The sequence below is a fragment of the Xyrauchen texanus genome, chromosome 28, assembly GCF_025860055.1.
Source record: "Xyrauchen texanus isolate HMW12.3.18 chromosome 28, RBS_HiC_50CHRs, whole genome shotgun sequence".
Lineage (NCBI taxonomy): Eukaryota > Metazoa > Chordata > Actinopteri > Cypriniformes > Catostomidae > Xyrauchen > Xyrauchen texanus.
This window is the reverse complement of record NC_068303.1, coordinates 19,970,670-19,986,123: the sequence shown is the minus strand read 5'-3', so window position 1 is coordinate 19,986,123 and position 15,454 is coordinate 19,970,670. Positions and strand designations below refer to the sequence as shown.

The 15,454-nt window shown below is 38.2% G+C and overlaps 1 protein-coding gene across 1 annotated transcript in view; it reads left to right on the top strand.

The window, feature by feature from the left end:
• LOC127622487 (nesprin-1-like) overlaps nucleotides 1-15,454 on the top strand; it is a 173,528-nt gene that overhangs the window by 50,060 nt on the left and 108,014 nt on the right. The window contains 12 exon segments of the mRNA XM_052096589.1: nucleotides 98-199; nucleotides 306-509; nucleotides 778-985; nucleotides 1,709-1,821; nucleotides 2,243-2,445; nucleotides 3,744-3,905; nucleotides 4,099-4,375; nucleotides 6,202-6,374; nucleotides 7,174-7,483; nucleotides 7,589-7,753; nucleotides 11,687-12,046; nucleotides 13,271-13,407. Coding sequence (XP_051952549.1) covers nucleotides 98-199; nucleotides 306-509; nucleotides 778-985; nucleotides 1,709-1,821; nucleotides 2,243-2,445; nucleotides 3,744-3,905; nucleotides 4,099-4,375; nucleotides 6,202-6,374; nucleotides 7,174-7,483; nucleotides 7,589-7,753; nucleotides 11,687-12,046; nucleotides 13,271-13,407 — 2,414 coding nt within the window.

The window sequence follows — 15,454 nt, the reverse complement described above, 5'->3', positions numbered from 1 at the left end:
TAAATTTAAGTTCTAACATTTCAAAGGAAACATAAGATAGCATAACCCAGAAAAGTGTTCATTAAGAAAGACCACTATCATTTTTGTCTGTGTACAGCTGGAGTTGGACAGTAAGAATGAGGAGCTAAAGACCTTGCAGGAGAAGATGACTGAGCTACAGGAAATTATTAATACCCAACACATGCACAATGAATTGGAGGTAATCTTCTTACAATTACAGCATAAAGACTTAATATCTACCATACAGTATAAAGGCAATGGTTAAACCCAACATATGTCTTGGATGTTTTTGTTTTTGTTTTGAGGTGATGGCTGCAGATCTGCGAAAGCAGATTTCCCATGCTGCAGAAGTGTATGAACAGACCAGAGCCATGTATGAAGACTTCAACTCCCAGAGGCAGCAGCTCCAAGACTTAATTTCCCAGATTTCAGAGCAGCTGAAGACCTTAGAGGACTCACTGTCAGAGTTTTCAACATCATCTAATCCAGAGAATTTTGTTAAGATTAAAGTAAGTGAATTTCATATAATATTATTTAAATGTTGATGCTGGATTCTGCATTTACCTCCCATTCTCAGCATCAGATAAACTTAACCAATACTAGCTGTCTATCTCATTCCCCAGTAGGCTAAGCAAGTGTAAATATTGTGTAATGGTGTGCATTCTGATACAGCCACGTATCATGAAATTCCCTTTGAGTTATCCAACCCACTTAGTAAATCAGTTCATTTAAGCAAGGGTCTTGATGTATACTGTATATCACTCCCTGTTCTTGTAGGAGATTGAGAGGGTGCAGAAAGAATTGGAGGTCAGTCTTGACATTGCAGGTGAGTCTCTCAGGGCATTGTGTAGAACGTACCCATCTCAGCACCTGACCCTGTTGGGTGATGCCATCTCTCACATGGTCAAGAGGAATGAGGATGTGACGCAACGCCGCAGTCAGATCCTGGGGTCACTTCAGGACACTGTAATGCAGGACTTTAATGGTGAGCGATCTTTAGTTATACACAGTATATCTACTGCATATGGGTGTTTCTTTAACTGTGGGCACTTTTGGCCCTGTAGACTTTTAGAAAATAAACTCCTTTAAAACATACTCTTTGGCTACTTTTTACATGGCTACTAATAATGTCTAAAAAATACAATAGCTTTAATAGAAGAATTAATGTTAGTGCTTCCATAACATTATAAGCTTCCCATTTCTGCCGTTAAACCCTCCAAAAATGGGCCCTATTCACTTCTATTGAAAGTGCATCACTGTAACCTTGATTTTTGCTTCTTTTTTTTTTTAAAGGAGGGATGAGTCAAAATTCATTTTGCGGCAATCAACATTATGCCACAAATGCAGTCGAATTGAGCTTAACTTGTATTGAACCCAGAATATTTCATTAAAGCCACTTACCGTTAAAGTGGTTCATGAATAGTTGATAATAGGTTTTGTATTATTTATGTTTGTTTGAAATGATTCCGCACAGCACTCCCTAAAAGCATGACTGCCACACACCTGTGCCTCAGATGCTACTTCTCCCACTGACATTATGATAAATCCCAGTGGAATTGGATGAGGCTGGTTACTAAGAGAACAGAGTCGTTCCATCCGTACACACCTACACGGTCCATCTGGCCACATAATGTACAACAACAGCTCACATATTCTATGTCTTCTTATGGACTGTCATTCTCCCTATGTTTTCTTTTTACTTTTGCAGAGAAAGCACAAGCCTTTCATTGCTTGCTTTCTGAGCTGAAGGCAGGAATTAAGGACTGCTTTGAGCAAACAGGAGATGTTCTTGCCATTTCATCCAAGCAACAGCAGCTCAAGGTAGCATTAAACTAAATATGACAAAGCCATGTAATTAAATATTGAACCAGAGAAAAGCAATAAGGCAACTTGTTCAAATCAGTAGTTTAAAGGAGAATTTCACCCAAAAATGAAATTTTTTTATTTACCCACCTTCGTGTGTTTCAAATCCTGTGGAACACAAGACACGATGAAAGTGAGTGGTGACCGCAGTTGTCAAGCAAAATTTTCAAGGCACGATTTTCAGTGAATGACGACTAAAAATTTTTAGTGAACTAACTTTTTAACAATAAAGCGCTTGGTCAGTTATGTATATACTGTATGTCAATATACAAACTCCATTCAATGGGGTTTTATTCTGGATTTGAAATTTGGGATTAACAATGGTTCATTGCTGTATTTCCCAAATGAAATGTGATTACTTTATCCCTTCTTTCTTTAGATTGCACTAGAGGAAGTGGTGGAGGTCGAGGATCGCTTGGCCAGGGTGTGTGAGGACGGAGAAATAATCTTGTTGCATTTGAATAAATGTGACATTGGCATACAGGAGAAAATGGACTCTTGTCAACATGCCTTGGATATATTTGTTGGGGACTGTAGACAGCGGCTACTGTCTCTGGAAGAAAGTGCCAACCTATTAAATGGGTAAGAAACCACTGATGGGAAAAATGAGTGTTATCTATGTGTTTGCTGAACATTAAATCTCAAAACTAAACATTGATTTGGTCTTTGCTGATAGTTTTCACTAAAATAATATACAAAAATATTTCAGGGATTATCTCCCTATAAGACACAAAAGGATCAGTGTTAAGTGGGGTTCTGGCATTAGCTCTGAGAATAATTGTAATCTGTACATAATTTTTTATGGTGTAAGGTTTGTGCACAGGGGCATTGTCATGCTAAAACAGAAACAGGCACTCCCCAAACATTTGCCACAAAGCTGGAAGCACACAAACTGTAGAATGTCTCTGGATGTCGCAGCATTACATTGATATTTGTCTTCACTGGAATTAGAATATGGTGTCCACATACTTTTACGTGTTGTGTATATTTTAGGGATGTGCTGAATGACAAATTTTTACTGACGTTTAAACTGAAATTTTGAAGCCGACTAATCTAGAAGAAACCAACCTTCAGAAAACAATAAAAAAAAAATGTTTATGCAACCCATTTAAAATACTTAATCTATTCCAAATCCGAAGTTAAATTCCACTGAAAAGGGGCATTTATCTGTGACGTGCTGGCTTGCATTATGATCATTGTGCATTAATTATAGAACATGGCACACATTCACTGAGTCAATGTTAGCGATTATTGAATCAATTGAATGAGTAGTGCAGGACCAATAGAGCAACCATCTCTGCTCAACGGAATTCACCTTGTTAAAGTTACTTAACATAGGCTATTAATACAGTCAGAACATTGTTGAAAATAATTAAAAGGTAGACTAAGCCAAATCTACAAGAGCGAAAGAAATGCATTGAAAAGTTGTGCGTATTTCACGACGTGCAGTCGTGCATTAGCCAGTGATCTAATATGACAGCTGTTTGGTAAAGAATGTTAACCAATAACAGTTATGATGTAAAAAAAAAAACATGCCTGTGATGTAGCCCACAATAAACCGAATATATTCTAAACATGACATATAATTAATTAGAACATTAAAAAAATATACTTTCAAAAAACAAGACATATTTGTATTTTTAATTCTATTTAAAGTATGTAACATTATTATGACAGTAATTTAATCACAGCCTCTGTAAAAATATAAAGCCAAACTTAAATGTGTAAATAGGGGAAATATTAGCTGACTAGTAATTCCAGTGTCGACAAGCCACATCAGAACCATTTAGTCAACCAGTCTTGCACATCCCTATTATATTTGAATGAAATTGAAATACATTTAATTGAACTTAAATATGTGTTCCCTCTCTCTTCTTGAGGTATGAAACATGTGTGGTAGAGCTGAGAGACTGGCTGCAGCAGCTGGAGGCAAGACTGAAGACAGATGCTCCTCTGTGGGGTGAGAGTGAGTCAGAAGCCCCTCACTGTTCTGAAGAGCTGAAAAGAGTAGAGGAAATCCACAGAGAGCTGCTGATGAGGAGGTACATATGGACAATCTGCCTGCATGTTAATATGACAACATATGTAACAGTATGTGAGAATGTTCAGAATATAAGGTGATTATGAGTTGGCACATGTATGTACTTTGTCAGCATGTGTTTGTATCACTTTACATCGAACAATCACCAGCCTTTATAAACTGAATATCGGCCTGTTGTATCTTCTCTTTCAAAGAGCGTCTCTTGAACGTCTGTGTCAGTCCTCTCTCACCCTGAAAAAAGGAAGATCTGGATCGGATCAGAACAGTGTGGCATCAGAGTTGCTCTCAAACTATGAGGCTGTACTTCAGAGTGCCAGAGGTCAGCTCCGTAGCCTGCAGGAGTACCAGATGTTTGAAGAGGCGCTAAAGGCAGTGGAAGCCTGGCTAGAAGATGTTGAGGGAAAGTTGGAGAAACTGGAGAACACAGAGGGGAATAAAAAGGAGGTGGAAAAGAAACTGGAACAAGCACAGGTACATGCAGAAAGATGAAACCTCTTAGGAAAATCTGAAAACTGGTGGAATGTTGTGTTTTGATGTCATTAGGGTGCCAGAGATTAAGATATTTTGATGCAGTAATGTGGACTAACAATATTACTTTTGTAGTATCTTAGAATTGATACTCTACATAAAAAAGATACAGTACTGTGCAAAAGTTTTAGGCACTTGTGAAAAATGTTGCATGGTGAGGATTTCTTCAAAAAATAGTGCCATAATTAGTTTTCATTTTTCAATTAACATCATCCAAAGTCTAGTAAACTTAAAAAAGCTAAATCAATATTTGGTGTGACCAACTTTGCTTTCAAAACAACACCAATTCTCCTAGGTACACCTGGACACAGTTTTTTTTGGTTGTTGGCAGATAGGATGCCACCGATCTTCTATCTATTTAGGCAGTCTCAATTGCTTCTGTCTCTTCAGTTAATCTCAGACTGAATCAGTGGGGGTCTGTGTGGGGCCATGCCATCTCTTGCAGGGCTTCATGATCTATCTATCTATCTATCTATCTATCTATCTATCTATCTATCTATCTGTCTGTCTGTCTGTCTGTCTGTCTGTCTGTCTGTCTGTCTGTCTGTCTGTCTGTCTGTCTGTCTGTCTGTCTGTCTGTCTGTCTGTCATAATATCTATCATAACATTTAAATAAAGCAATACGATTTTTGACTGATGGCTTCTACAAAATGGCTGCAACAACAATATGATAAAAGTCACTAATATTCAATAAATTATTAAAGCGATAGATCTCCCAAAAATAAAACCACCCTCATGTGTATGACAACACCCTAGATGTGTATGACTTTCTTTTTTCTGCAGAACACAAACAATGATTTTTAGAAGAATACCTCTGTTGGGCCTTACAATGCAAGTGAATGGTGACTAGACATTTGAAGCTCCAAAAATCATATAAAGGCAGCATAAAAGTAATACATATGACTCCAGTGGTTTAATCCATGTCTTCAGAAGTGATATATTAGGTGTGAGTGAGAAACAGATCAATATTTAAGTCCTTTTTTATCATAAATCTCCACTTTCACTTTCAGAATGTGAAAGTGAAAATGGAGATTCAAACCAGTCTGGCCATTCTCTGTTGACCTCTCTCATCAGCAAGGCATTTCAGTCCACAGAACTGCCGCTCACTGGATGTTTTATTGTTTTTGGCACCATTCTCTACACTCTAGAGACTGTTGTGCATGGAGATCAGCAGTTACAGGATTATCTAACCAGACCATCTGGCTCCAGATCACTGAGATCACATTTTTCCCCCATTCTGATGGTTTATGTGAACATTAACTTAAGCTCCTGACCTGTATTTGCATGATTTTATGCATTGCACTACTGCCACAGAATTGGCTGATTAGATAATTGCATGGATGTTGGTGCCAGATGGGCAGGTTTGAGTATTTCTGTAGCTATCCTTTTAATATTTATAATCATAACTAACAATTTTTAAGCCAAGATTCAATTAATAATCTTAACTTTAAACTGTTTACAATTGCCAAGCGCTGTTGTACCTGTAGCTACTTTGCACATAAATATAGAATTTGTGGTCAGTTTTGCATTTATCAGCATTTTACAATGGCTTCAAATGCACCTTAACCAATCAGAACTTAGAAACATAACTATCTGTTTTATAAACTGAATTTAATATTTTTGGCCAATAGACAACACTAAGCCAATGAATGTGGTTTATATGTAACATTCCACTTACATTCCTCCAGTACTGTTAAAGTGATATTTTTAGAATGGTTCGTCAGTATTTATGCAGTAGCTGTCACTTGTCTTTGCTTCCTCTTATCCAGGACATCCTGCTTATGAAGGGAGAGGGCGAGGTGAAGCTCAACATGGCGGCTGGGAAGGCAGAGCTGGTCATCAGGAGCAATGGAGAGGTGGAACGAGGAGTGATCTGCTCTAAGCTCCAGGAAGCTGAAGATGCATGGGCGGCACTGCTTTTGAGGGCCATGAGTTGCCACAGGTGCTGTGACTATGTGACATGTTGACCTCAATTAACTCAGTGACTTGATTATAAGAACTTGGCATACTAAATGACAATCGGTGTAGAATTGACGGTGTAATTTTTCAGTCGAATTAGAATGGAAATGAACATGTCCATGGGAAACAGCAATAGTAATATAATTACTAGGGCCATTTGAGGTATTTTGGGTCAAGAGAGATAGGAAAGCGAGCATGGTGGTATGTTTTTAAATTGGCAAGTGTGCTTGACTGCAGGTGCCAGCCAGCTGGGCTTTTATTTAGTTAAACCCATCATCACTATGGCAACCATTTTAATATCCGGCACTATCAGTTTCAATTAACACCAAGGGTGTAATGATGGAGCTGTTTTTTTCTAATTATCTGCCAAATAATTTGGTCATGGTTTGATGGTGAGGTTCATATTATTTCGTTAAAAAAGTGTGTTCAAGGGTACATAGAGGTCATTGATATATACCATGACATGTAAAATCTGGGATCAAACCTGGTAATAAACAGAACATTTTAGGATTTTGAAATGTTAATTTTTTTTTATAGTGTATTTTTATTCTAGGCCCCTAATCAAATAACTAATTTGTTTCATTGACCATGTCTACTCCTTTGTATGAAAGTTCAGATGCATAGAAGCATTTTCACAAGTGGTCTCTGACTTTTGGACCCCACCCTATATACTGTACATAAAACATATGACATATAAAGGATATGTAGGATTCTAGGTATATGATGCTATAATCCTATAAACACATTTAAATAACAATATATGTGTCTGTCTCTGTATTTAGTCGATTGGAGTGGACCGTTAATCAGTGGGATTTGTTTGTGGAGTCTCGAGCACAGCTGCAGAGATGGCTGGAGGGTGTCGGGCTGGAGGTTAAAGGTCCTCTTGAGCCCCAACTTGGACTCAGGGAGAAACGAAAGCAACTGGAGAGATTGCACTTGCTGTCATCAGATGTGGAGGACCACCAAGGAGCGCTCTGCTATCTGGAGGAGAGTGCGGCTGAACTTTATAAACGGACTGAAGACCCCGTCTTTAAGGAGGAAGAAATGGTTCTCCTTAGGGCACAATTTGAGGATGTCAAAGCTGCAGCAGAGGTGTATTGTAAATGCCTATTAGATGGTTAAGGTGTAATAGTGAGTTAATGACTTAGTTGTTATATTAAAATTTAAATGAGTTAATTAATATTTTGTCCTATTTAGGAGAGAGTCAGACTCTCAGAGGATGTTGTCCTTGAGCATAAGAAGTACATGGAAACAATAAGGGAGCTCACTGATTGGCTCATGGTGGTGGGGGAGGAGCTTCAGCAATGCTCTGACCCATCTGGTGACTCTCCCACCTTAAGTCAGAAGTTGACTGAAATCTGGGTAAGAAAATTCAATTATCGACTTATGTTTATATATAAAAAAATGTTTGTTTTTTATGGTAATTAGATTAAATTAATTTTTTTATATTGTGTTTAATGAAGTCCACATCTGCCTAAAATAGTCTTCCAAATCTTTATGAACTTGAAAAATGAGGGCTGTAATTATAATATATTTTATTGAATTTCATAACTTGCAAACAAAGTTATTGCACATTAATTAAATGTACTATTTATTGTGAACAAGCTTGTCTTCTCTCAAAGGGCTTCTTGACAACCTATGTGGAAAATAATTGAGAGCAACTGTGTATTCTTTTTTTTTTCCACATTCATAAAAAGAAAATATATATCTTTCAATATAGGAGGGAAATGAATAAGAACAAATTTTTCTTTGTGACACTCTGTGTGTGAGTGTGTGCATTTATGTATGCATGCATGTGTGTGTGCATGCATGCATGTATGTGTGTATGTGTGTGTGTTGTGTGTGTGTGTGTGTGTGTGTGTGTGTGTGTGTGTGTGTGGGTGGGTGGGTGGGTGGGTGTGTGAATGTATGAAGTCTTATGTGGGTGGGGGAAGAGTATGGTGTACATTTAATTCCAAGGTCATACTTTTTGCATTGTTTGCTCTCACTGGACTATAGATCAATGGATGGATGCAGGTTCTTAGTTTTTACTCGTTTTATGAAAGTGCAGTATTTCTGTGCTGATTGGCTTGTTACACCTTTTGCTTATCCACTTAACACTTTGTTGGGATAAGAGGAGTGTTTTAGATGAGAACGAAAATGAGAGTGAGAAAGAAGGGAATGGAGGCACTGAGTGAGCAATAAGAGGCATTAAGAAAAGGGGAGAAAGGATAAATGCTGGATTTTCTATGAAATTTCTATGCTTTTTGCACCTTTCTCCCAGGATAATCAATGACAGCCAGAGAGAATGGGATAATGGTAGACAGTAGAATAACACTGAAGGAGCACTTATTCAAATAAATGCTTTTAATCGCTCTTCAATATTTTAATCAGCTTAACCCTTAAATGCATGGGTGTTTCACCAAACATTATTGCATCCTCAGGTCTTTAGAGACCCGGACACATATATTGTATATCTTAGATGGATCTACAAAATACCCAGATAGTGTCAAATTTTCAAAAAAATTTAAAAACAATTAGAAAATAAAAGAATAGAATATATTCTGAAATATTTTGATGTTTTATTTTTCATATAGATATATAAATATAGAACAGGATTCAAACTTTTTGAGTCTAAATAGATGCACAACTTACATAATTTCAATAGTACACAAAATTACAATAGTCATATCTTTTCATGTGTTACACTTGCTATAGTTTACTTCCACGTTGCCTCTTCATCAAATAGCAATGTCAAATGTTAATTAAGTCAATCACCAAGTCATTAGCACCACCATGAGTAAGAAATAACATGTATAATACTGTATGTATGTGTACAAAATAGAATACTGATAGTTCACCATTGTCACGTACAATCAATCTGATATAGCCATTTGTATGAACATATTACTAATTTGTCTAATAGTCAAAGAAATATATATCCTGTGATAGTAAACTTATATAGATATGAAATAATCATAAAAATATGATTTATTGAAGCACAAAAAAAGAAACAAGAAAAAAGACACTATTACATACAGGTGAAACTCGAAAAATTAGAATATCGTGCAAAAGTTCATTAATTTCAGTAATTCAACTTAAAAGGTGAAACTAATATATTATATAGACTCATTACAAGCAAAGTAAGATATTTCAAGCCTTTATTTGATATAATTTTGATGATTATGGCTTACAGCTTATGAAAACCCCAAATTCAGAATCTCAGAAAATTAGAATATTACATGAAATCAATAAAAAAAAAGGATTTTAAATACAGAAATGTCGGTCCTCTGAAAAGTATAATCATGCATATGTACTCAGTACTTGGTTTGGGCCCCTTTTGCATTAATTACTGCCTCAATGCATCGTGGCAGGGATGCTATCAGCCTGTGGCACTGCTGAGGTGTTATGGAAGACCAAGATGCTTCAATAGCGGCCTTCAGCTCTTCTGCATTGTTTGGTCTCATGTCTCTCATCTTTCTCTTGGCAATGCCCCATAGATTCTCTATGGGGTTCAGGTCAGGCGAGTTTGCTGGCCAATCAAGCACAGTAATACCATGGTCATTGAACCAGGTTTTGGTACTTTTGGCAGTGTGGGCAGGTGCCAAGTCCTGCTGGAAAATGAAGTCAGCATCTCCATAAAGCTTGTCTGCTGAAGGAAGCATGAAGTGCTCTAAAATGTCCCGGTAGACGGCTGCGTTTACTCTGGACTTAATAAAGCACAGTGGACCAACACCAGCCGATGACATGGCTCCCCAAACCAACACAGACTGTGGAAACTTCACACTGGACTTCAAGCATCTTGGATTGTGTGCCTCTCCATTCTTCCTCCAGACTCTGGGACCTTGGTTTCCAAATGAGATGCAAAATTTGCTCTCATCAGAAAAGAGGACTTTGGACCACTGAGCAACAGACCAGTTCTTTTTTTCTTTAGCCCAGGTAAGACGTTTGACATTTGAAGCCCATGTCCAGGACCCGTCTGTGTGTGGTGGCTCTTGATGCAGTAACTCCAGCCTCAGTCCACTCCATGTGAAGCTCCCCACACATTTGAATGGCCTTTTCCTGACAATCCTCTCCAGGCTACGGTCATCCCTGCTGCTTGTGCACCTTTTTCTTCCACACTTTTCCCTTCCACTTAACTTTCTATTAATGTGCTTTGATACAGCACTTTCAGAACATCCAACTTCTTTTGCAATTACCTTTTGAGGCTTTCCCTCCTTGTGGAGGGTGTCAATGATGGTTTTCTGCACAACTGTCAGGTCAGCAGTCTTCCCCATGATTGTGAATTCAACTGAACCAGACTGAGAGACCATTTAAAGGCTCAGGAACCCTTTGCAGGTGTTTAGCTGATTAGAGTGTGACACTTTGAGCCTACAATACTGAACCTTTTCACAATATTCTAATTTTCTGAGATTCTGAATTTGGGGTTTTCATAAGCTGTAAGCCATAATCATCAAAATTATATCAAATAAAGGCTTGAAATATCTTACTTTGCTTGTAATGAGTCTATATAATATATTAGTTTCACCTTTTAAGTTGAATTACTGAAATTAATGAACTTTTGCACGATATTCGAATTTTTCGAGTTTCACCTGTACACTTTTGGTAATTATGCTGTTATATATATTATTTTTTTCTTTGTTTTACACTATTCAGAAGAGAAGGGTTGAGGAAAACTAAAGAGGTGTGGGCATAATTCCAAAAAATGGATTAGGTATAGGGTATGGAATGATGTCCCGGGTCACTAAAGTCCCAAGGTATGCATTGATTAAAGGGTGTAAATGGCATCTGTTTAATATAGAAAAGAGCTACTGCACATAGTTATTATTAAAATATTCAGGACTTTGTATAGAGAACTATTTACTTTTACTGTTTTTTTTTTTTTGTTTGTTTGTTTTTTTGCGTTTTATTATCATATTTTTGTATGCTTGGTGACCAATTTGTATGATTGGTGAAATAAATAATAATACAACATTATTATTAATAATAATAATGAATGAATGATAAATAAATTAATAAATTAATTCTTAAAATTGGGATGTGAAAAAATTACACTGAGGTGGAGAAAGTAGAGAGTCATGTATGACAACTTTAAGAGATATTTAAATGAGAGAGAGAGACAGGTGAAGAGGAGCGTTAATTCTCTTAAGAGTGAGAAACCTGGAGCCGATGTGAGGAAGGACGGAGTTTTGCCGCTTAACAGACCGCCGTGAGAATCACGAGCGGCGACAGGCAGCGACTGATGCCGCAGTTTCCGTAGCAACTTACCCTCCCTCTCTCCTTCTCACTCACGCGTTCCCTCCCTTCCTCCTTCAGGAGCTATTGGAGCGCGGCGCGTGCGAGGGGCGCGAGCGGCTGCGGCGCGTGCGGCTGAGCGCGGAGAGAGCTGGAAGGCACACGGCGGCGGCGGGCTGCGAGCTGATGGATGGAGAGGTGGCGGCTCTGGCTCGAGCCCTGCACCAGTGGGAGGGAGCATCGCTACGAGCTCGCGACGCGCTGGAGACGGCTGTGGCCGCGGCGACAGGGGTCGAGCGTGAGCGCACGCGACTGACAGCGCAGCTAGAGGGAGAAATGGAGAAGCTGGAGGTACAACTGAAGGAGTGCAGCGAAGGACTGAGCAGCGCGGAGCGGAGGAATAGCGGAGCTGCGGCGGTTGAGGGATGGACGCTCGCCAAGGTAATGAGAGATAAGAGCACGGGAAGGAGGGGGTGTATAAGGTAAAAGGTATTTAATTAGAGTATATGACGAATTATGTTTATGTAAGCTCTAACTCAAACACATGCATCTGTAAATTCAACAGCACAAACATTTACCTATTCTTACTCATGTAGGCCTAACACAGTTCATCCGTTTCTCATTCCTAACGCACGCTCATTTACAAGGTTATATCCATTAAAGGGCACAGAATGGCCTATAAACGTGTGTACAATGTAGAAAGGACAGTTACAGCTCTATTTCTGGTTTCCTTGTTTTCTCTCTATCTGGCTCTCCCACTTTCTCATAAACTGCTGTATAAGTGAGTCGTGAAACAATATGCTTTCCTGCTGCTGAGATTGTTTTTACTCCCATTTTCCTTTTGCTGCTTAGATAATTGAAAGAGGAGTGCAATTTTTTTCCCCTTTTTCTTTCTTTTTAATGGTGGTCATTCTCAAGCCCCTCACAGTTTCCCTCGTTTTTACTTTCTCTCATCCCTTGTTTCCGGTGTCCGGACTTGTTTGTGTTATACGCTCGTTTGCGCGGCTCAGGCTCCTCAACATCTGACAGCTGACTCACACCGGGAGGGAGAGGAGGAGGAGAAAGTGAGAGGACGAGGGAGGGAGGGACAGAGAGAGAGAGAGAGTGAGAACGCAAGTGAGAGAACATGTCAAAGGCGGGAGGAGTGAAAGAAAGCTGCAGAAGAGTGTGAAAGAGAGGGTGAACTGCTGTATGTGAAGTGGGAGACAGGGAGGAGAGAGAGAAGGAAGAGGAGGAGAGAAATTGGAGGAGGAAGTGTTCTATAGCGGGAAGTCAGGGAAGTATTTCCCTCTGTTTTTTTTAAAGATAGGGTCAGAGGAAGGCTGGAAGTAAATAGAGAGAGAGGCACAGCTTTGGCTCTGTGTAATCTCAGTCATGTTCGAAGAAGTGGGAAGGCTTCCTGGACTCACTGAATAACAGAAATGCTTTTGTAAGAGGTTCTGTCTCTGCCTTTGAGTTGAATGGAGCTATGTGTTAGTGCTTGTGTGTGTGTGTGTGTGTGTGTGTGTGTGTGTGTGTGTGTGTGTGTGTGTGTGTGTGTGTGTGCAAGCAAGAAGGAGCCTCAAGCCTATTAATGAGATTTCGGGCGTCAAGCGTGGTCTCTGCATTGACACTCACCCCAGCTGTGTGTGTGTGTGTGTGTGTGTGTGTGTGTGTGTGTGTCAGGGTGTTCTGGAGGGGCTTCAGACAGCTGAAGTTATGGAGGAGAAGCTGAAGGCGCAGCTCAATGAGCTATGTGGCTTTTCCAGTGATCTGGGTTCTCAGTCGGACAGAGTCAGCGCTCTTATCAAGCTACACAACAGGTGAGTGCGGACATCCACACATTACGCACAGGGTTGAAAGTTTTCAGATCAAATGGTCACAACCCGTTTTATTTTAACATTTAATTCCATGAAAAATGTGTTTATACTTTGCAGACAATCTATCTCACATAGCTGCTTACTCCATAAATGTCTCCACTGCTTGCTGTACGTGTCTGTTTATTTTTTTAATTTTTTTTTACATTCATGCACACTTTTTAAAATGTAGAATTTTGTTCAACATCTTTATTGATTTTGTAGAACATTTTAAAGGACATACAGTATGTTGCAATGCCATGACCGTTATTTCACCAAGTGTTCACATGTTCATGGAGCGACATAATTGTTGGTCCTGAAACAACATTTCTATTAACCAGTTTTTAGGGTTAGATTAAGGGTTAATATTGGGTTAGGCTTAGGGTTAGGGTTTGTACATTATTCCTATCAAGGTATAATTTCCCAATTTTTATAGTTTAGGTGTAGGGATAGGGTTAGGACTGTTTCTTTGTCCAAATGTTTTTTTTTCCAGGACCAACAAAAGATGTTGATCCAAGAACACATCCTAGTTGGCACTATCATGGACCATTGCAGTACAATAAAAAGTGTTACAAAATATTAAGCAAATAATTTATGAATAATGTTACAACAATTATTAATAACAACTACAATAACAAAAAATAAAAAAATATCATTGGTACCCTTTTAGTTCTGTAAAAACTAGGGATGTCCCGATACCAATACTGGTATCAGAATCCGGTCCGATACTGTGCTTATGTACTTGTACTTGTGTTCGTAAAAATGCTCCGATAGCAGAAAACTGATACCATCTGACGTATGAATGTCATTCCGCAAAATATTCAGAGAACAAATTAAACTCGCGTTTTGTCCTAGTGAGCTTATTTAACTGCAAAAGCTGTGATTTAATGAGATAAATATTTAGTTTGCATGTGCTGCTCGCTTCAAATGTGAGTGTTTGTGGATGTGTGGAACCGGTGTTGTGACAACTTAGACACACAGTGCTCATACCTTTTAGAGGCAGCTTGACTCATACACAGAAAACACCATCATGAGCATTGGGCACCTTGTTTTTAGCAGACAACAATGAGCAGAGCACTAATTCAGTTTGTAGTGCGAGGCACGTACAGGCTACATATAGTATTTATTTAATTAAATATCAGCCTTTTGTGGTTTAATAATCACTTTGAGTCAAGTAGCAACCAGCTTTTCCAGATTGAAAAGCTATCGTCATAACACAGAAACATTTCAAAATAAAAGTTCAGCCAAAATAAAAGCTCAATTTAAAGGAAAAAACGTACGATAGAAATAGATCACTACTGTATAGTTATGTAATATTCACTGTAGTACTACTACTACTACTACTAATAATAATAATAATAAATCTAAAGTAATAGTATTATATATAAGCAATATCTCACATCTGTGATGTACTGTTATGCAGCCCTTTATTTGACATTAGTAACTCCAATGTTGTATTTTGGATTTTGCTGTGAGGTTCTGTAAAAAAGCACTTCATTTGATAAAAATAATACAATATTATGTTGAAAAATAATGTTTTTTCATTTTTTTTATAGTTTTAATGAATGCATTATTTAAGTACCATTTGATGATAAAATTGAAATAAACTGTTGATATGGAATTTAGAAAAAAAAAAGTATTGGACTCAACCATTTTATCCAAAACATCGAAAACATGGGGTAACTGTGAAAAAAACCCGACCGATTCTCTATTTTTATGTTATCACTTATGTTTATGTTTTTTAAAATAAAATTTTTATAGAATATCAATCGTTATGAATTTTTATGCATATACATACAGTATGTCATTCGGCCATCATATCCATACACAGAGAAAATATGATCCAGCTACTGTAGCGCACATGTAGGAGTAGCTGAAGCTGAAAGTTTGACCATGTATCATTCAAAATGGCAAACCTCCAGGGAATCAATTTGTAAAATCAAAGAAACCCAGAACAGAGCAGAGCAAAAAGGGAAAGCGACAGATTTCGTAATAAAACACGAATCAACATCGG